General features: G+C 43.0%; 1 protein-coding gene across 4 annotated transcripts in view; it reads right to left on the bottom strand.

Annotated features, from left to right (window-relative positions):
* Nucleotides 1–7,577: 7,577 nt before the first annotated feature.
* The window catches only part of PTPRG (protein tyrosine phosphatase receptor type G), a 412,532-nt gene continuing 398,625 nt past the window's right edge, over nucleotides 7,578–21,484 (bottom strand). For all 4 annotated transcript variants that reach the window (XM_069811972.1, XM_069811975.1, XM_069811971.1 and 1 more), the window contains 9 exons: nucleotides 20,572–20,707; nucleotides 20,081–20,227; nucleotides 18,140–18,233; nucleotides 16,789–16,865; nucleotides 16,232–16,360; nucleotides 13,765–13,911; nucleotides 12,822–12,964; nucleotides 9,581–9,716; nucleotides 7,578–8,845 (listed from right to left, as the gene is read on the bottom strand). In XM_069811972.1, the coding sequence (XP_069668073.1) occupies nucleotides 8,699–8,845; nucleotides 9,581–9,716; nucleotides 12,822–12,964; nucleotides 13,765–13,911; nucleotides 16,232–16,360; nucleotides 16,789–16,865; nucleotides 18,140–18,233; nucleotides 20,081–20,227; nucleotides 20,572–20,707 (1,156 nt within the window). In that variant the 3' untranslated portion in view covers nucleotides 7,578–8,698. The remainder of the gene's footprint in view (nucleotides 8,846–9,580; nucleotides 9,717–12,821; nucleotides 12,965–13,764; nucleotides 13,912–16,231; nucleotides 16,361–16,788; nucleotides 16,866–18,139; nucleotides 18,234–20,080; nucleotides 20,228–20,571; nucleotides 20,708–21,484) is intronic.

The raw sequence follows: 21,484 nt of genomic DNA on the forward strand, positions 1-21,484 counted from the left end.
TGTCAGATTAATTGAACACAGTGTCAGGAAAGATTGCTTTGTGAAATGTTGCTTCTTAAAGCATTACAAAGTCAGAAAGACATCAGAAACATTGATTGGCAGCAAAGGGGAAACAGAAACCACATGTGATCAATAAGGCAGCTGCCAGCAGGTGGGGGTGACAGTCAGTGCATGAAGCACTTTGTGGGGCTTGAAGTGCCTAAGTAATAGGACTAGGATCAAACCATTGATCAAAATTATTTTTATGTTGTAAAGGTCTTGAAAGTACACCTTCTGGCATTTGAATCCATTTAATAAAAATGCCACTATTAGTTGTGCCTGCTTAGCATGACTGCTAGTAGCGTCTGGAAGCCTTAAAGGCTAAACTCATTAGCTATTTATTACAGAAGAAGTTGGGATCTCCTGATACTACCAATTAATTCAGGTGTATTGTTACTAGTGGGAAGTGCTGGTAAATCATATCTTTGTTGTAAAATTATTAATGAACTACTTACTATGTGTTTCTACTGGATATAGGTCTCAGCCAGGCCTCTTCCCCAGCATAAGCACAGAATCCAAGTACTTTCTCCAAGGCTTTGCCTTTTCTCCTGTCCTCCACTCTGGCCTTTGTTGCTCACCAAGACAGCTCAGGAGGACCAGGGACTCCCAGAGCAAACGCTGCCTTTGCAGTTTAGGGAGCTGCTGCTGAGCTTGGCTCAAGGCAAGGGTAAGTTAAAGAACAGCACCCTTGTATCCCTGTTGTGGTTTAATTCCAGCCGGCAACTAAGCACCACGCAGCCACTTGCTCACTCCTCCCCCAGCAGTGGGATAGGGGAGAGAATCGAAAAAAAAAAAAAGTAAGATTCGTGGGTTGAGATAAAAGCAGTTTAATACTTGAAATATAAAACAATATAAAAATAATAGTAGTAATGAAAAGGAAGATAACAAAAAGAGAAATAAACCCCAAGAAAAATAAGTGATGCAAAATGAAATTGCTCACCACCCACTGACAGATGCCCAAGCGGCGATCCACCCCTCCTGGCCGACTCCCCGCAGTTTATATACTGAGCATTACGGTCTATGGTATGGAATATCTCTTTGGCTAGTTCAGGTCAGCTGTCCTGGCCATGCTCCCTCCCAGCTTCTTCTGTACTTCCTTGCTGGCAGAGCATGGGAAATGGAACAATCCTTGACTTCGTAGAAACACTACTTAGCAACAACTGAAAACATCACTGTGTTATCAACCTTATTCTCACTCTAAATCCAAAACACACTGTGCCATCTACTAGGAAGAAAATTAACTCTATCCCAGCCGAAACCAGGACAATCCCACAGCGAGCTCTGCCCCATTTGTTGTATGTGCACATGATGATCTGGCTAGCAGCAGGGTGGGGGCCTCACCTGCTGCTATCTAATGAAAACGCAATTTTTCATTTCAGGGGCATTCAGGGGCTGCCTTGGGTTGTCCTGATTTCTGTAGCTGCTACAGAGAAATCTTTTTTTTTGTTGCATCACTGTCCAGGTGATGTTCCCACTGCCCAACCCCTACCTTCCTCGTGGCTGTTCAAGCTCTATTTCTTATCTACCAAAGGCGTAGGAAGAACATTACATCCTTTCTTCAGGAGTGATGTTTTAAATACCAGGAGACAAGCCCCACAGCCTCTCCTCCACTCCTGCATCTCCCAGGCCGTCTCTCTCCAGCATTTCACCAGGCAATGTCCCCGTTTATCGTGTCTTTGTTCAGAGGGCTTCCAGGTCACTGACCATTCCTGGTGCTCTCCTTTTGCCTGCCTTCACTGGGGTTGTGTTTTTTCCTGTGTGGTTCTCCCTCCCAAAAAGAGACAGTTTTAAACCTGCCGTGAATAGGCTGGGAGAGTTTCCTTACCCGGTCCCAGGTTAGACCCGCCAGGCCTGCGTTCATCTTTTTCTTGCAGCAAGCGGTGTTGACTCATGTTCAGCTTGCCATCAGCTCCATCTTTCAGGACCACTTTCCCAGACAAGCGGCATTTAAGCAGCTTCCTCATACTGTTGTTACGGAGCGCTACGTACCCACCTACCTGTGTGTGCCTCTCCGTGGAGGTACGGCAGCCAAGCTGGGCAGGGGACCCTGCCCTGGGTGCCCAGCCCCAGCTGCCTGCTCCTGGCCTCAAAAAGACATGCAGAGAGCACCGGGCTCTTCTTGCTGCTGTAGCATCCCCCAGGGCAGGGCTGGCAGGCAGGGAAGCAGCTCCCTGCCCTCCCACGTTCGCTCCCTGGGCAGCGAGGCAGGTGGAACCTGCCCGTGGGCTAGCGTCGGGCTGTTCCTGGCATGCAACGTGAGGCAGTGCCCTGGAGCGAGGGCTGGAGGAAGCGTGCCGTGAAGCCAGGGGTTTTGCAGGAGTCAGCAGGCTGTGACTGCTAGAACCGCAGCATCACACTAATCACGGTCCCCATCTCGTGTCCCAGGCTGCCTCTTTCTCCCGGTCAACAAAATGCGGACATTGCAGGTGAGAATGCAGCAACGCAAAAGGCGGCAGACGTATAGCGTATTGATTTTAACCAGCAATTTTATGTCAACAAGCAATTTCAGTTATTGATGATGTTTGTCCACGTGCGGGGCGGTGGCATAAGTCCTGCCGCGGCGCTGCTCTGGAGGCTGCGTGCCGCCTTGTTTCCGAAGGCTCCGTCAGCGCAGGCAGCTGCCGTGCCCACGCAGGTGTGCCTCCACGGCTCACTGCTGGCAGCGGATCTGAACGAGAACGTATCCACAAACCCAAGCAGTTTTCCCACAAGAACAACAACAAAAAAAGGAACACCTGTACCCCGCTCGGAATCAGCAGGGGAGGCGGTGTGCGGAGCTGTCGAGGTTTTGTCGCAAAACACCGAGCATCGGTGGCGTTAACGCGCGCCCATTTCAATGACAGCTCTTGGCGCAGATGCAGCGGGGAGGTATGACTACTAATGCGCTCCATGGGGAATATTTGCTGCTTTATCTCTAGGATTCGGAACATCTGTCTCTCCCTCCCTCCCTCCTTCCCAGTCTGCCCGAGATGGGGATAAGTACATTTGCTTTTTCTACCGCAGCTCTGGGGTTAGTTGAGCAGCGAGTAGAGGCAGCTTATCACAACAACTCAGGTGACAGTGGCTTGGTGGAAGCCCCTGTTCCTCCAGGCAGATCTCTGCTGATAAACCAGTTAGATCTAAAGAAGGGCACACTCAAAGGGGCTGGCAATGAAGCTCAGGCTCTGACGTCCCGTTCCGAATGGAGACAATCCCCCTTCCAAAAGGGATCTGGATGGGTCACAACAGTCTGGGGAGGACCAGCGGTGGAGAGTTCTGGAAGGGGGTTACCGGCAGCTCTCTGGTAGTCGGAGACAATTAAGAAAGGAACGGTGATCTCCACCGTCAAGTGACTGAGAGACAGCTCCCAGCAGAGTACTGCTGGGAAATTTGAGATCTAATTAAAGCAGGCCTTGCATCCCATCATTCTTCCTGCACGCCTGGGACAATGAAATACTGACTCGTGCATCTGTTCTGTATGTGTATGTGATGCAAATAAGGAAGAAGTCTGTAAATACATCAAAAACCATACTTTATTTTATGTATAGCAATACAATTTACATATTAAATAACACTATAATAGAATGATTTGATATAGTTTAACATAACAAAAAGAAGATTCTTCAAGTTACAAAAAAACCCCAAACAAAAACCAAAACAAAACGAACAAAAAATCTCCCTCAAAATACTCCCTCCCACCCTCTCCCCAAACCAAACACCACATTTTTTTTTTTTTTCTGAATGGATCAATGAGACAAACGTATCCAGTGACTGGCTAAGTCTAATTCCTATTGCACACACTGACAATGGAATCCAAAAAAAAATCCAACTTTCACAATCACTGCCCCAAAGAAATGACATGTGTGGAAATCTTTTTTGGAGTGTGATGATGGTGTCTCACTACCTCGATACACAGAAGGTATGTATTCACATAGCCACCACAGTACTAGGAAGGAGGTGAAACTAGAAAAAAATTAGCTTTATATGAAAATATAAAATTCTATGATTATATACCATAGATACAAAGTTCCCAGAAGATGCTTATCCAAGCAACAAAATATTTACAGTTTTAATGACTTTGCTATTTTAAAAATGAAGGAAAAGAAAATAGGAGTACACATGAATGCTTCGGTCTTTAGAAACAATGGCTGCTTGCTAGTTTCAAATGTTCTAACAAAACAAAAAAAGTCACTACCCCAAATGTTGGAGAGTTGTGACATTGTATAAAATTGACTATCTCCTCTTTTGGAGACGTTTATTCTTAAAACTCAAGACATTTTTCTTGAAATTAATTATCCTCTGTAGAAAATGCTTCCCTTTGCAAATAGTTAACAAAAACACTAAAAACAGTTTAACAGCTAAGACAAAGTAGAGGCCAAATCTCTTCATTACAGTTCCTTCTCTTTCTTATTTTTGCATTTCTTCTCCTTTGATAAGTAAAGCCAATGTAGTTCACATTGCTAGAATGGCAACAAAGAGAAGAAGAGCAAAGGGGTAACAGTAAGAGTTGAATTACATCTGTGAAAAAAAAAGAAGAAAAAGAAGAAAAGCAATGCAGTGGATTAATAAATGGGCATTTTCCCTTCATATAAAAATTCACTGGCACCATTTGAACATAAACTTCAGAACACAAGATCTGATGTCAAAAGACATGAATTTGAGAAAAGACTGCTAAATCTTTAAGACAACTACATTTTAATTGTTTTTTTATTAAATTAAGTTGGTTTTGTTTTGCTGAGAATTAGTAGTATGTATCTTTGGTAGAATCAATATCTATATTTTTTAGCTTTTAAATAAAATATATCAGCTTAAAAAAAGATTAATAAGAAGGCAGTTGTGCTGTGTCATAAAGATTCTTCTAATGTTCCAATGTATCACTCTGGGCTCAAGCAATTCAAGCAGTCAGAATCTGGAAAAACAACTGAAATTTTGCAGATCCTGTAAATGATTCCACTAACCTAGAACAGACCCACGGTACAGAAAGAGTCATACACAAGAAGTAGTTTAAGGGTTTCGGATTTTTCTTTTTCCTGTTCCTAAATTAATATTTGGAAACAGACACTGTGAAATACTAAGGACAAATGCTGTTTAAAATGAATGGTCTTTAGACCTCGGTCCTGCAGAAGAATCGGTGCTTAGCCTGCACGCCTGAGCCATCCTACTGGCTCTCCCAGAGCTGCCTACCGATGCCAAGGGCACACACAGCGAGTGTTTGGTTGTAGGATGGGGCGTTCAGCTGAGACTGTCACCCGTTTTAGATGTTCGGATGACACAGCAGCTTTCCAAGCATTCCCTCTTGGAAAGCTTGGCTGCTCTTACAGGCTCAACGCACAGAAGTCTTTTGTCTTTCACACAGTCTGCGGGCACAGTACTCATGCAAGACATGGAGAAATAATATTTCTAAATGTAGACACACACATGCATGTGTACTTCAGTCCTTTATTTCCTTATTTCTCAGGGCTGGCGCTGAGGACCACATTTTACAGCGATGGGGTATACTCAGGTTCTCTTAATTTGCAGGCCTGCACAAGGTCTGGGAACTCCTGACGCTTGAAAGACGTCCCGACCGAATGCCAAGAGGTGGTTACAGCAGGGTGGGAGGGGAATCGGTGTGGCAAAAGCAAGGGTGCGATGCACAGAGCGGGGCTTTGGCCAGACACCCATGAGAGCATCTGAGCGCAGCTCTACGAGTGCACGTCTCTGAACACACACTCACTCCTTCTGCCAGTCTCGCTCAGTCCCAGGGAAAGGCTGCAAATCCACATAAGAGAGCAGAGCTGCAGCTGCTTACGGTAGGATAGATCTGGCTCTTCCGCGCTCTTAATCCTGACCTTCACAAGCAATTCCTAGCTTCATCCACTTTGAGCCTAATGCATCACTACCATCTATCGGCTATCTGACTGTCAGCACAGCACTTAACACACAGCTTGAGCCCCCTTAAGAAAAAATCCATGGAGAACTCATAGACCATCAGTGTAAATTATTTCCCCATGGATTAAACCCCAAGCAAGTATTTCAGGTGTGGGAAAATGCCGATGCAAATGCATGGATTTCCAAAGCATCTACCAAAGTTCAACCCCCACAGCCTTCTTTCATTGATTTTTAAAACTTGTGAGAAGGTAAGGGATTAAACCAAGGATATTCAGGCAGTGTGTCACGAACCACAGTTATCTTCCATCATGCCAGTGAAATGAAAAGTAATCAGCTGAAAGTACTGAACAAATCCAATCCTCCTGATGCCTGCAGTAATCTTTGTGTCACTTAGCTCTTGTCAGGGTTTGAATTCTTAACTTCTCCCTACAGTTCCCCAGGAACTTAAATACTTCAGATCGAACTGATCCAACTCATCAGAGTCCCTTTGTGCTACCAGCCAGAATTGCCTGTGGCTGGGATCACTACTGGGGGTGCAAGGGGGGGCTTCCCAGCCTCTAACACTGACGCACACTGGCCAGCAGACCGCTCGGCAAAACTTTCCAGCCCTTGCAGGCAGTGGTACTTGAAAACTTACTTAAACAATTCTCGTTACTGGGGTGTAGCGACTGGAGAGCCAGTCTTAACTCCTACCAGACATGAACTGACTCCCTCCTCGGTGCTGGGTTGTCCCGGTGCAAAGGGGATGCAAACTACAAAGCAATCCTTTGAAACATTCTGCCCATTTTTTATTTGGACTAGCTGTTGCTGGACATGGGATTTCCTCACTGAAACCACGGATATATTACACTGTTCAGCATTAGCAGTTATTTGGATCACTTGTATGGAGGGATTCAACAAACTGAGAAGTAAAAGGTGACGGTGTAAAAGGGTGCTGATGAATTCTTGAATACTTTGGTGTTGAATTAATCAAGTGTATCCATACTAGGAAATCTTTCCCTTATTAAAAACAAAAGGCCAGATGTTAGCATATACCAGTTTGCATAGCTCCTCTGCTCTCAGCAAGGCCGTATCAGTTTGTATCTCGTGACGTTCTGAACCAAAATACCTACTCTCAATATTATTTTAAGCAGTTCACTTTCAGCTTCCTCGCGTGTGAAAATGCACAGAACCTTGCCAAATGTCTATATTTCAGCAAGACTGGACTGGCAGAAATTAATAGGTTTACGTTTAAATGAAAAAATATGCTGTAACATTTCGACAAGTCCTGAAAAATTACAATGCATGTTTTGTGCAGCTGAAATTTAAAAGTAAAGAAACTAATGCTATATATAAGGGATAGTGCCTTTAACTGTATACCAAACATCAGGATGGATGAAACGACATATGTCTTTTTCAAGGCAGATTCAATAACCCCTCCCTACTCAGCCCAGCTATGAAGGACACGATTAGCTTTAATTTTCAGGAGAATTAAGTATGTGCTTACTTCTCTTGTTAAACAGGGATGGACCTTGTTGAATTGTGACCAAATACAAAGGGAGCCAGTGAGCATGTATACTTAAATGCTCCAACAATAATTCAATTATTTATATAATCTGGGGGAAACCATTTTATTTGTGTGGGAGGGAAAACACAATAAGCTAAGTTTGTGCTAAAGAATTAGTCTGGCAAAAAAAAGAGGGAGAATGTAACTTTATAGGTAGTTTTTTTATTAGTTTGCTTCACCAGTAAATATGGATCAGTACTTTATGTTTTAGCACTAAAGTATGAAAATTACACACCTGTAAAAATGGCATCTAACAGTTATGAAATTAAGAAACGCCTGTCACCATGTAACATACCATTAGGTGTGAGGTCATATTCAAGAAATAGTAAGGAAATTAATGTGTTTAAAATATTGAATAGCTTAGTAATGTAAAATATTGCTACCTTCAATATATCTGAAAACAGGTCTGATTCGGGGTCGTAGTAGATTTCTCACTGTATTGGCTCTGATGAGAATAAAACCAAAATACCTTCCCATCATAGGGCTGGTTGAAAACTAAAATCAACGTTTTTCTCAATACATGGGGAAACTTGGAAATTGTAAATTCAAAACCTATCACTGCGTCCCACATATGAATTGCATCTAATTTATAATTATATTGTATGTAATTTATATATTCCACGTGAAGCAAGTCTTAGGCCTGTAAGTGTACAAAACAGCAATTTGAAACAATACAGAAATAATTGTTTCAGCTCCACAAGGCTATTACACCTTCGCTGTAGCTAATAATCACCTGCCACGTTTTGTCAAGAAAGGATGAACACTGCTCATCCACTCCACTGGAATGCAGAATACCGTTACCAAAACCGTGACATGATCATTAAAATAATAAATATGGTATGAGGGGTACAGTATCTGTTGTAGAAAGAATCCATCTGGCCTAGCATTCAAGATTTAAGATTCGAGGGTCACTGTAGTTAGCAAAACTTCACTGCATTTAAACAAAACTGAAAAAGCATATGTTTGTTGTCATGGAATGTCACATCAGGGCTTGTCTTGTATTAGAATATTATAGGCAGTAACACTGATCATATAGTGCAAACTAGATAAAATTGCGTTTCACTGTGTGAAATAAACAGAGGTGCAAATGCTCAGTAGGATACCATTAAGACATAAAATGGCAAAAAATAAATATCAAAACTTTTATCAGTGTAAAAAAGTAATTGGGTTATTGTATAACCTAGAGTCTGGCAAAAAAGGCCTCAAAAAAGTTCACTCAGTCTTCAGAAGTTCTACAAATTAAGTGCCTTTTCAGGTTTCCAATTAGACAAGAGACTCCATGCTTTCTGCGGGATCAGATTCGTCACTGGCCATCACAGCACCGTTTTTGTCCAGTGTCATGGGACCATTTCCATTTTCCTTAGTGCTGACCAAGCTTAGCATTGCCTTATAAAGAAACTGGTACTGTTCCTGGAAAAGAAAGGGCCAGTTATTTCAATCCTTTAAGTGTACATAAATGAGCGGCACTTAAATTTGGCATTTCCAGGGAAGGTCATGGGTCTTCATTACTAGAAGCATGCATATAGCAAAGAAAAAGCCTTGGAGAGCAATTACCTCTGTTAATCTACTTTAACCTTGTCAACTCAAAATTCCAGGTTTGGGTAGAATATATTATTCCTGATATATTATTAAACACTACAGGAGGGCAGGACAATATCTGAGCCCACAGCTCAGCCCCAGGTTGTTCCCCCATACCGGCAGAGCCACGCACCCTGAGGCAAGGGTGCTGCTCTCGCTGCACACCGAGCGAAGGGCTCCTCTGTTGAAGCTTTATCTCCCTGCAGCTCTACGTGCCTTGCTGCACCCCTTCAGATCACAACGTGCCAGGTTTCAATAGCACAGCTTAACTTACAGGGCTGGCAGGGGGATGATGACGAGCCAAAAGGTGCTAATCTGCTAGGGCTGCCTGTACAGTGGCCCCCTAACTGTATGAGAAATAAGCTGAACTGCAAATCAGGGACGTACAGTGGGGGTTTGAGGTTTATAAAAAATGACAACTATACAAAAAAAGCCCAAACGCAAATTCTGCGTGGTAGCAGATGCAGCAGGGCTTGATAACATATACAATGTGTGTTTTAGTTCATGCTTTTGGTCTCAGATGAAAACCTTGTAAACTATCCATTTATATTCCATTTAAAGACTTACAATGTCTGTAAATACTCCAGGCCGCATAAGGTTTATCATCTTTGCCACCTGGAAAACATCGACAGCATTTTCATTCTCCAGCTGCTGGGACAGAGTGGTAAGGGCACATAGCGTTCCTGCTGACACAGCTCCATACCTGCAAAACCACACCAAAATGATGAGTTACTCAGAAACATACCTGGGCACTGACACAGAGCCGTAAAAATGTTCATATAGTCTTATTTGATTACTGTAGTCCATCTTTGTATCTCTTAAATGCTTGTTTTATACAGGCTAATTTTTAGTAATTTTAATTTACAGAAGAAATTTGATGGTACACCAGTCATCTCAGGACATCTGCAGTATTCAATACAAAGAACTGTATCAGCAGAAGAACGTGAGCCATTTAAAAATACCCAACCTGGAGACTATAACACTGAAATCAGTTCTCACATGCCACATGTACCGAAAGCATCTGCATTATAGCTGAGTGTATTTTAAATTCATTAGTGGGAGCTCAAGCAAAACATAGACGATTGGAAAGAAATGAGACTGTGCCTCTTCCTCCACATCTGACAATTATAGAAAGCTAACACGGATATGAGGTGCTCACAAGTAAATGGGGCACATCTCAAAGTCTTCCTTAGGTCTGATTCATCGGCAAAAGGCAACATCCCCGAGTTGGGCACCCAAGGGACATTATGGATTCTGAAGAGTTGAGCTGTGCTGTCATTTAATAAGAACCTGAGCAACGGTTATTCATCAGGAGCATGACTCAGTGTGTCCTTGAGATACTGGTCAGGTAGAAATCTTACTGCTGCTAAATCTGCGGGTGTACTTGAATCATATGTGCAGTTGCAAGGGATGGCACAAAGGATCTGAGCAACAGGGGCTCGTAAGTGCTTCTGAGGAGCCTCAACCGTCCTCTGCTCTCCCAGTACTCAGGAGCCGGAAATTCTGTCCTGGCTGTGCTATGGGTCTGCTCTGTGACTTCGGGAAAGTCTGTGTCTAAATGTCCCCACCTCTAAAAGGGGACATTGGTGCTGACTTGCTCTGTAAACCATTTGGAGAGCTGTACACGAAAACTTAAGTAATTGGGAAGTGCTGCAATGCCATCTGGTTTCGTAAGATTACCACTAGGATTTTTTACAGCATTCCTTTGGAAATCAAGACATATGCTGACTTAATTTCATACGATTTTTGCAAACTCAATTTGTCTAGAAATGGGAAACAGAAAGCAGATCACAATAGATCTGCTATATTTGATGAAAAGTCTATAGAAGAAGAAGCAGGGCTTCTGCAGAACTATATAGATGGCTGTGACTGATCATCTACAGGGATAGTGGACAAAGCGGCCAGTGCATGTACCGGACGTTACACAACTAAATGCCTCTGAGGGTCTAACGGCCTCATTTTTACTTGGGCTGATAACCTTCAGCTCCCAACAATCTGAAGGTTTTTCTCGCAGAAAATTATGCAGCAAATCTTTAACTAGTTGCCTACATATGGGCAGTTATATTTAAAAATCTTGACAACTGTCTCAAGTCGGAATTTCTGAACTTCTTTGAAATGTTGTTATCAAGTTCATCCCACCACGTACTTCCTGAATACCACATGCATTTAGTATCTGCAAATTCATATATTTGGAATTAATCTGCAGTTGTAATTATTAGTGGATTATGTGATATAGCTGTTGCATGTAGTAAAGGGAAATTTTCATTTTCAGCTACATTTGCTTAGGCTCCAATGAAAAGCAGAATCCACATTATGTATTAGGCATAAAAATAAAATCATTGAATATGACAAATAAACGAAAAAAGCAATTTACAGAAAGAATGACTCAGCACTGTTAGGAATGCGATTTTGATTTTTTTTTTTTTTTTTGGTCTAGCATGAAATGCCCAAATCAATAATGGTTCTAATTTTGTAAAACATAATCTTAAATACTGCAAGAGTAGCAAAACCTCACTTCAGACTACCCAAAGCATGAATATTAAAAATAGCCTGGAATTAATCAGTGCTGGCAAAAGGCAACAGAGCTTACACTGTGTATTAGCAAGGCAGGAGACGGTGGGAGAAAACCTACTTGCTGCAGCCCAAGGCACCATTTGCAGGAGTCGGTTGGGAAAAACCTGTTGCAACAGCAACAGGCCAATGTGAAGCAAAAGCTCTTTCAGCAACGGCAGATACCAGCATGCGATCACACATCGGCACAAAGGCTGATCTGACCACTGAAATACCAGAGCATGCTAATAATGTTTTTGCATGGAAGGTGAAGTTTTCCAAGACTTTCCCCCAATTCAGTTTTGTAGCCATGACAAAAGGTCTAATGGACTGGAGCGCAGGGGGGTTCCAGGTACAGCAGTCGTTTACGCTGGCTTGGTATTCACTCTAAGGGCAACTTAGCAGTGTCAGAAATTGGGCTTCCTTGGGATTTTAAAGGCAGAATGATTCCAGAAAGCGCTCTGCCTGCCAGAAAACAGTCCCTCCAAAGAGATCCTGTTAGACTCAGGCTCCAGCTTCACTATATGGAGCTGCAAAATACCATTAATGTGTGCAAAGTAATAATATGCAATGCAATATTTAGCACCCTTTCTAATTGGGCATTCAAGCATAGCTGGCAAGACAATGCTCACCACTGCACTACAAAAGAGACAAGTGTTGGGGCATGCTGGCCCTGTGTTAGTGGGCTCCCTCCCTCCCACTTGGCACCATATGGCCCCCTTGGAGAGTTTTGGGGGAAGCAGAAGGAGAAAAAATAAATCTGCTCTCAGAAAACCTGGGCCCTTTGTCACAAGATACTTCAACTCCTCATCCTGAGACACAGCTGAGCCGAGCTTGCTCTATCTTACATGGCACATTAAACCTGAGCTGTTAGACAGAAACTGGTTTCCATAAGTCCACATTGGGCTGCTTAGAGCCTTATCTGAACCAGTGCTCTGCTGGGTGCTGAAACAGGTTGTAGGATTTGTTTAGGATACTTCCAGGTGCAGAAAAACCCAAAATGCTTACAAAGAAGCCTCACTTTCTGAGTCCACCTAAGATTATGACCAACATAAAAACTACACCAAGCAAAATGTATTTGGCCTCAGATGCCAACTGAAAACTCATCCCTGGAAGTTGAAATATTCTGATCCTGCTCCCTAGACCACTGAACCCCATTCGCTCCATGCAAGAATGGACATCAGTCCTAACAAGTGTCCTGTAGCTGAGTAACTCCTTGTACAACCTGCACAAAAATGGGAGAAAAGAGATGACATACTCATCATGAACTATGGTGGGGCCATCCCTTGTTAAGGCCTCTTCCTTGATTACATTGATAAGTTCAAAGGTACTGCTTATGGGAGCATCTGGGTTTGGCCATTTAGGACACTGAAAGTGGCGGACTTCCAGAACGTAGTCATCCTGCAATGAAAAACCAGCCTGGGCATTAGCTACTTTAGTTTCACATTTGTCCACTCCAGGTAGAAAAAGGGAAGAGCCTCACTACCAACTGAAGAGATACCGTCTTCTTCCAAACAGTTTATATAGAAAGAAGACGACAGACACAGCTCTAGCATCTCTCTAACAGTGAGCACCCTGAAATAACGCAACTTTATTTGTGCAATTGACAAAAGATTTTGTGTTTGAGTTCAGGGCTTATGTCCATATAAACCTCTCTCAGAGCCCTTCTAGCTCAAAAGTCAAACAAGAGCAGAGCAACGAAGGAATTCAAATTTAAAAGGGCTTGCAAACTAACGTTTTACAGCAAAATCCAGCTGAAATCTGCATAGCAAACTAGAGGCAGGTTTACAGCTCAAAAGAAATGTGCTTACATAAGACCCCTTAAGTAAGACCCCCAAACAATTAAATGATAAATGCTGACTTTTATAAGCACAAATAGGACAATAAACCTTGGTGTGCTTTACAAAGAATAATTCAATCTACTTGTGTGATTTCAAAATGAAAAACCACTGTCGTCACTTTCAAATAAGACAATACATACTACCGTCTCACTAGCTAGAGGAATCTGCCTAGAAGTAGCAGATGTAGGAGGGAGAAGGAGCCAACGAGAATACCTTTCCCCTGTGAGCAGCATGCATGCACATGCATTTACAAGTAGATCCTTTTCAAATCTGTTTCTGAACTCTTCTTCTTCCATATTTAAATGACATCAATAATATTTTGGTGAAAAGCCAAGACCCACGTTTGGAGGTTTATTTTACCTGGGTAGCTTCAAGGATAAAGTCATGGATGATAATTTGCTCTTCGTTAGAGAGGCACAGTCTGTCTTTGCTGATAAGGGTCACAGTAAAGGCCTCACAGTTCATGGATTCCTCGCGACTTGGCCAGTACACAAACTCATCTTCTGCCTGGAGGAATGAAACAACACACTACTGCAGCCTTTCAAATACCTTGTGTGTGACTGAAAAATCCAATGGATCAAAAAATTGGTTTGATAAATAGAGATGATCAGGAGCTGACCTTTAGAAAACATTTCTGTCTAAAACAAATTTACTATTACAGTAGGCAGTAAGCCTGCCAGATCCTTCCTTTGTGTGTCCAAACAGGTAATGTCGGCTTTTTAATTGGTTTCATAGGGAAATGGTTACCTTAGCTCACTCATACTTAACCTTTATATTGTATCCCAGGCTTTATTACCTCCTGCCTACACAGTTTTGCATGAAAGTCAGATATCTGTTTAGAAAAAACTCATTGACCTTTAAAAATTAATTGCTTATTATATTTAATTTGTGTTTATTGTGGTCTAATCCAAAACTCAAGGTCTGTGGATCAGGTCTAGATACAAGATTGATGGATACTTATGTAGGGCTTGAATTTTTAGGAGCGAGGGGAGGAGTCAGGAGGAAGGAAGAAACCCAAATATTCTTAGCCTTAAAAAACCCACTGGCTTAACTTAATGCAAGTTTTCCAGCAAAACTCCTCTACTCAAGGGACACTGTAAAATCTCAGTGAGACTGTGAATGGTGGAAGAAGCTCAGTGCTGAAGTAGCCTAACTGACAGGATGTAGATAACAGACTGTCAAAGCTATTCTTTAAAAAATAACTGTGAATTCCTAATTTACTGCAGAGAAAGGAAATTAGGCTCTGTCACTACATACATGCAAAGCCTGTTTTTCCTCCTGGCTTCAGGGGTCTACCGTCCCTGCAGCGTAAGCACAGAAGCTACTCTGGCGGCATACACAGCACTGCACGCCTGCGTCTCTGAACGACTGTGTTTTACTCATGAGAAAACATGAGCTACGAACCCACTTCATCCTGCTGTGGCCACAAGCGTGTCTCTAAATCCAGGCTTATTTCTGTGGGCCTGGAGCCTTGATGTACATGATATGCAAGATACTGTTGAGATTTGGGCCTTAAATGTTTATTCTGAAAAAGGGACTTAGGGTCCTAAGCCCTCCGAGTGCCTTGACAATTCTGCCCTCAATAAGCAGAGGCTCCAGCAAGCAGTGTAATATTGCTGAACGCTGGGGAAGTGACCTCTCCTGCCATAAGACAGGTCCTCATGCAGCAGGTAGCTTGCATTATTGTCTTGTCCTTTGGCACTGCACATTCAGCACCTTGATGCTGTCTCGGTCCCCTGCCACCCTTCCTTGCCAGCCCACACAACCCACACCAAACACGGCCAACGCACGGATGCTACTGCCCTGCTAGCCAACCTCCACCCTGGGAACGGTGAAGGTGAAAGAAGGGACCAGGCATCCTTGCAAGGGACGGGGCCGAGTCCAGCGTTCCTCCTTTACCCTTTAATCACTATTGTTCCGCAGAGCATCTTCACGTACTCGTAAGAACAAGATCAGCCTCTTCATTTCCACCTGACACACTTTCATTTCGTTAGAGCTTTCTGATTCGATCGGATTTCTCTGAATGCTCTTCGCCTTGCAGCGCCTGCAATCCCTTTCATCGCACCGCGCACAGGAAGCACACTGCTGCCTCTTTAGTAGCCCTGCATGACTGCTATTTTCCTGCTGTAATGAAGGTGGTTTCTCTTTCACTCTCAGCTACAACCGTCTATTCATCCCAGTGATGCGTGCATGAAAAAATGAACCGTTTAGTTCTTAATCCTTTTCAATGCGCCCTCTTGAGACATGCTAGTAAATCTGGAAGTAGTGATTAGCACTTCACCTGTGTCTCCTTATTCTCTCTCTCTCTGTCTGTCTCATTATTTCCACTTAAATCAACGTACACGTTTGCTTTTTACTTTCACCAGAAACAGCATTTGTAACCTTGCACAGCCGTAGTCTTGCGCGGCCCGAGTCTTAAGCCCGCAGGCAAACAAGCAACTATCCTACTGTCCCCGATTCCTATTTCTGCTCCTCTCAGGGTCCTTACCCATGGCCCCAGTAACCTCAGTGCCTCACGTCCTGCCAGCCCGGCAGCCCTCAGGAGCTTCGCAGAGGTCGTCATCACCGGCAGGCTGCCCGTGAGCACTGTGGTCCATCCAGCTCAGGATGTCTTTCCCAGGGGTGAGGGCAGATGGGGAGAGCAAAACACGGGCCCCGCATCTCAAAAACTTGTCTTTTTGTAACAAGCTTACAGCAAAGGTTGAGACGGCGGCTTAAAAATTGGCTTTTGCTTCCAACCAGACAAGAGCCATAGCACGTAAGCGAGTGACCCTACGCTGGGCTGAGTGAGTGCGGCACCGCGCGGGGAGGGACACATTTAACTCACCAGGCTCTGGTTGTCCGGCAGCATGACGATGATCTGTGCATTGTGATCCCAGATCATTCGCCAGAAATCTTTAGTCGTATGTGGCAGTGGGTGTTGGGTTATGATGAACTCGTTACTCCTGTAGTAGCCCTTTTGCAGAAAAACAAACCACGCGGTTACTTACTGCCTTCAATACTTTTACAGCATTAATTTCATCTTTGGGGACACATAATGACCCTTTTTCATTTAATTCCACAATATTTTCACACAGACTATAATTTTATCACTCCATTTCCATTCTGCAGAGTCCCCATTGTTTTCATTTACTCTAAATCCCAGTATTTATTTGACTGTATCTCATGGAAATACACATTCCATCTAAATGCATCTTGTATTTAATTTTTTTAGGCAACAATCTTTAATAAAACACAGTTAATAGTTTTACATTATGGGGAAGGTGTTAAAATCTCATCTGTTAATCCACAGCCATTACATACAGAATTAAGACAATTATAGGCATCTGGTATTTAGCACCTTAGAATTGATTTTACTTTGTAATTAGGTGTTGGCTTCCTCACCATGATATAAGAGGCATTAATGTAATCTGTTCCCTTCATTCCAGGCAGCGGTGCCAAGCCCACTCTAGCACGCTCAGCTATAAGATTAAAAAAACACAGAGAGGGAAAAAAAAAAAAAAAAGATCAAAGTCTGGTCATGGCAGAATGCAGAAAGTAAGAATTTCTCAGACGTTAACAAACCAAACAGTGTGCAGCTCCCATCTCCCGCAGGAGCAGGCCAGCACTTTAACTGCGTTAAAGCATTGCCTGCTAACACAGGATATAAAAGAGAATGTTGCACAATATTCCCACAAGGACAAAGTAATTTCAGGAATCAAATTTTACTATAGCAAAGATTTTCACAGCAGGCTGAATTACCAAATAACAGTATATGCAGTGATAACAGGGGATTTCAGGTAATTCTTGACTGTAGTGTTCCATTTGTCTCCAGCAGCACACAAACCCAGCTGATTTATTTTGTTTTCCCTACCACTCCGTAGCACTACCATCACTCACTCCTCCCAGTTGGAGGGTGAGAGAACCTCCAGAGACAAAACCCTTCCCTAACGGGTAATCACCTAGAAGTGTGTGCGTGTTCTTCAGCAGATCTACACTTCTCCGTTTTTGAGGGCTGGGTTCAACGACATCCTCAAACCAACTGACAGGCTCCTAGTGCCAAACCAAAATCACTGCAGCTACGTGACACGAAGTGCAAAGTCGTATAGACTATTTCTGCCCCATTCACATTTGTTTTTAAGATGTATCCTGATGACTTCCCTTTTTATTAACAAACTTCATGATGGACCGTATCTGTGCCATTATTACTTTGTGCTAGCTTGGCTATCACCTGTCCTGTACTCTGGGTAACGTGTTGGGCATGGCGTGCCCGTGCTCGGTCCGGTGCAAATTCATACTGCGTGGCAACAGTGCATAGATTCCATGTTAATGACTGTGAAACTGCGGCCTTGGGCACTAAGTACCCTCAGATCTGGGGAAAGCTCACAGGCAGAAATTGAGTGTAGTAGCTGAATTAAAAGCAACTTGTGCCAATCACACCAGGAGGTATCACCTGAGGTGGGAGCAGTATCGAAGTCATTCTCTCAGTATTCCACAGATTTATCCCCTACCTAATTATTCAAATTCTTAAGCATTTCAAATTAACATTTCACATGGACAGTATATCTGGCTGACACTGTAGCTATTTTCTTTTGTTCAGTTTCATCAGGGTAATTCTGAAAGACAAGACATCTTGGTCTGAACAAAAGATTACATTTCTACTTCCTAGTGGCTATGCCTTTTCATGCATCACACTGGGAGAATTCAGTACAAAAAGTTATGCTAGGCAGTAATCAAACTGAAGATGTGATCTTACACGGCACGACTGATGAGTTCCTGTTCTTCTCTTTGTTGCAGTCTTTCTGAGCGCTGAAGCATTCCACATATTTTGCATTACACTGTGTAACCAGCTGAAAGAGAATAAAGTAGTAAGTCAGTCCTCACAGCGCACTAAATGAAGAGAGGAGATTTCTTTGCCAACTCCTGCGAAGATGCATCAGTAGAAGAATAAACTGCATTGTTAAACTTGTTTAAAATACTCAAGATGCCAATGGATATCATCCTTTTCATACAACGTGTTTAATGGATAAAAAGATCTCTGCAACTCTCAGCTTCGAAACATCCTGAAAATGCAGTGCCATCAAAATGTATTTTCACAGAACACTACGTTTAGTTATCTTTGAGAATGTAATTCAAAGACTTGCAGATATGTTCAGTCAAAAGCAAGTCTCAAGGAAGAAGAGCTAGCAAAATAAAACAACAACAAAACTTTCATGTTTTCTTCTAAAATAAAAGCCAGATCATTCCTGCAGAATATATTTTTCTGCCAGGCCTTTGGGGGACCCTCCACGCTGGCATCTAAGATCTGAGGCTGTGGGTTACATTCTCTGGTCTGCCAAGTTCACTCTGGGCTGCTTATGAGGCACAAAGAAAAGTCAGGGAGGCAGATTTGTATTTGAATATTCCCCCAGTGTATGGGGCAACTCTACCAGAGCAAAGAGGATGAAGATGGCTTTTTCCTCTCCTGCATTAGCCACTCGTTACTCAGCGTAATTTTACTCTAAGATGGTTGAATGTAAACTACTGTACCAGGGCATGAGCACAAGTTATTTTCTGCCGGCTGTGTGGTAGCAGCAGAAACGAGAGAAAGACTTAATAATTGCTGCTGGTCATGTCCCCATTTCAAATGCGCTCTAAACAAGATAGCACTCAACTCATCTATGCACTGGCATAAGCCCCATTAGAAGTTATGGGGTTTCTAAATACCTGTGCAACGTTGGCAGAGAAAGTAATTTCTGAAAATGGCACTTAAGTTTTTGAAATTTTGCCACAAGTCATCAGAAAACATCTTCATACATATAATTTAGTATTGTTTGTAAAAGTGCAACACTGTTTTTAATAAGAAATCTTTTCCTCCTGCTGCATTTTGTGTGCATATGCGCACGCTTGTGCTTGTTTCTTTAATTTAGTAATTAAGCATCTGGAACGTCTTGACTGATGGAGAAGTACTGAGATTTCTACAAGTGAATTCAGAGAAAAGCCTGTTCATTTTTTGAATAGCTTGGCACCTGGTATAGTTTAACAGTTTCAGTTCCTTAGGTAGTTATTAACTGAGTGAGTTTAGCTGTGAAAACAGATGTCATGTATAACCTTCTTATGATACACAGTCTCACAAAATATTTTTAAATGCATTCAAATAAAATGCAATCAGAAAATCTTAGGTTTCAAATAAATGATCTGGGCAAAAAAAATATACTTTGGCCAGGATGAAAGCAGCTATGACATAGCAGGGAAAAGCAGCAAGCATAGTTGTTAGCAATGACAAAGGCATATTGTGTTTCCTGGTCTTAAAACATTTTTAATTCTTTATTTATAGTGCTGAAATAGTAGGTGGTGCCAAGAACCTCATTTCATGTCTTCCTCCATATATATGCATGAGCGCCACAGTTTGGAGGAAGACTTCCAGCCAAGCTAACCACAGACTCAGGAACATCCAAGCCCCCTTGGGAACAGGTAGACCAGCAGCGCACTCCAAACCAGTGTCCATGTCCCTCTCCTCACCTCTGACTTCAACAGTGTTAGCACTGATTTCCAGCAGTGCAGCTAAGTGTTGAGGACTGAACTTCTCAAGATGCTGTGCTGTGCTAATCAAGTGTTCTGGTTTGGTTCCTTATCTATGACAACTGAGAGTGAAGACAGGCCATACAAAAGAGAGTAGGGAAATTAAGTCCCTCCGGATGGCAGGGATAAGCCTCACCTTGAACTGTTTTTCTAGTCGTGTCTTCCCTCCTATGCCAGGTATGAGGATGCTGTTAACGTAACTATGCAGCTGGTTTGCAGATACTTCAGTCTCCTTCCCAAGGATGGCTTCCAACAAGGCATCGTGAATAAAAATGTACTGCTCCTAGAAAAACAAACAGCATGTCACGTAGGCGCTTGGAATAAACTAAACAGCTGGCTTTAACTGAGGGGTAGAGCACACTAAAGGAAAGAGTGTGCAGAACAAGCCACCCATGCAAATACTGCCAAATCCAGAATAAACATTTACAAGTGTAGCACGTACAACTCTGAAGAAGTCAAAGGCAAAATCTGAAGTTTCTGGTCTAGAAAAAGAGAGACATTCCAGTGCAAAAAATGCCTGGTGATATATTCATTTTTTACACAGATATAACTGAAAAATCCATTTTCATTTTGATTACAACATAAAAACGAACATAGCTTTAAATTCAACCCCACTGTAATCTTTACCTCTGTCTGGACGAGGTAGTTGCGCTGTGTCCTGATATGTTTCAGGAAACCCAGGACATTAACTGTGCTTTTGTCTTTTATCTGTTGCAGCATACTGTCTATCACAATGTAGGTACCAGTTCTGCCAACACCAGCACTACAGAAGACATAAGAGAAACCCATGTAATACAGCCAGACCAAAGTAAATGTTCACAACAGCAGAACAGAACTAAGCAAATATTCCTGTTGACAGACTTTCATTTCCCTGCTAGCCCCAACCATGAAAGTTTCTAAACAAAATATTTTGGGTTTCTGGGAATTTTACCAGGTATATATTTCCTGATCTGACACCTGGCTGGCCTGTTGCCACTGCTGTTGTTTCTGGTGTTGGCTAGAGGAAGCCATATGGAGATCCACCCTATGCCAAACTGCTGCTATCCCGGACCACCAAGGTTGCTCCAGGCTGTGGGGCTCCCCTGGTTGGCTTTAGTCTTGAGGTAAGGCTTAAGATTCACACTGGAACTGTAATCCTGCTCTGGAAATGCAAGCAGTACCAGCACTACAGAAAGGCGTAAGAGGGGGCTAATCCTGTGGAGGCAGGACTCCTTGAAGGGGAGGAGGGCGGTCCTGAGCCCAACAGAGAGGGTGCAGAGGGAAACTCTTCAGAGCTTCTCAGTTTCTGCTCAGGAAGGACCTCTAACCCCCATCATCCTGTCCTCTTCATTACGGTGCTGTACAGCCCCCTCACACGCAGTGATGAAGACCGCATCCCTTAATTCATTTAAGGGAAATCCTCTGTTGACTGCAAGCGCTGGTGAATGTGAGTGGGGCTCAGCGGCAATCGCACGTCCAGGTGTCCGTCTGTTCACACGACTGGTTGCCAGCAGAGGTAATCCTGCCCTGCCCTGGCACTGAACGGCTTCGAACAAGGAAC

The sequence above is a fragment of the Haliaeetus albicilla genome, chromosome 24, assembly GCF_947461875.1.
Source record: "Haliaeetus albicilla chromosome 24, bHalAlb1.1, whole genome shotgun sequence".
Classification (NCBI taxonomy): domain Eukaryota; kingdom Metazoa; phylum Chordata; class Aves; order Accipitriformes; family Accipitridae; genus Haliaeetus; species Haliaeetus albicilla.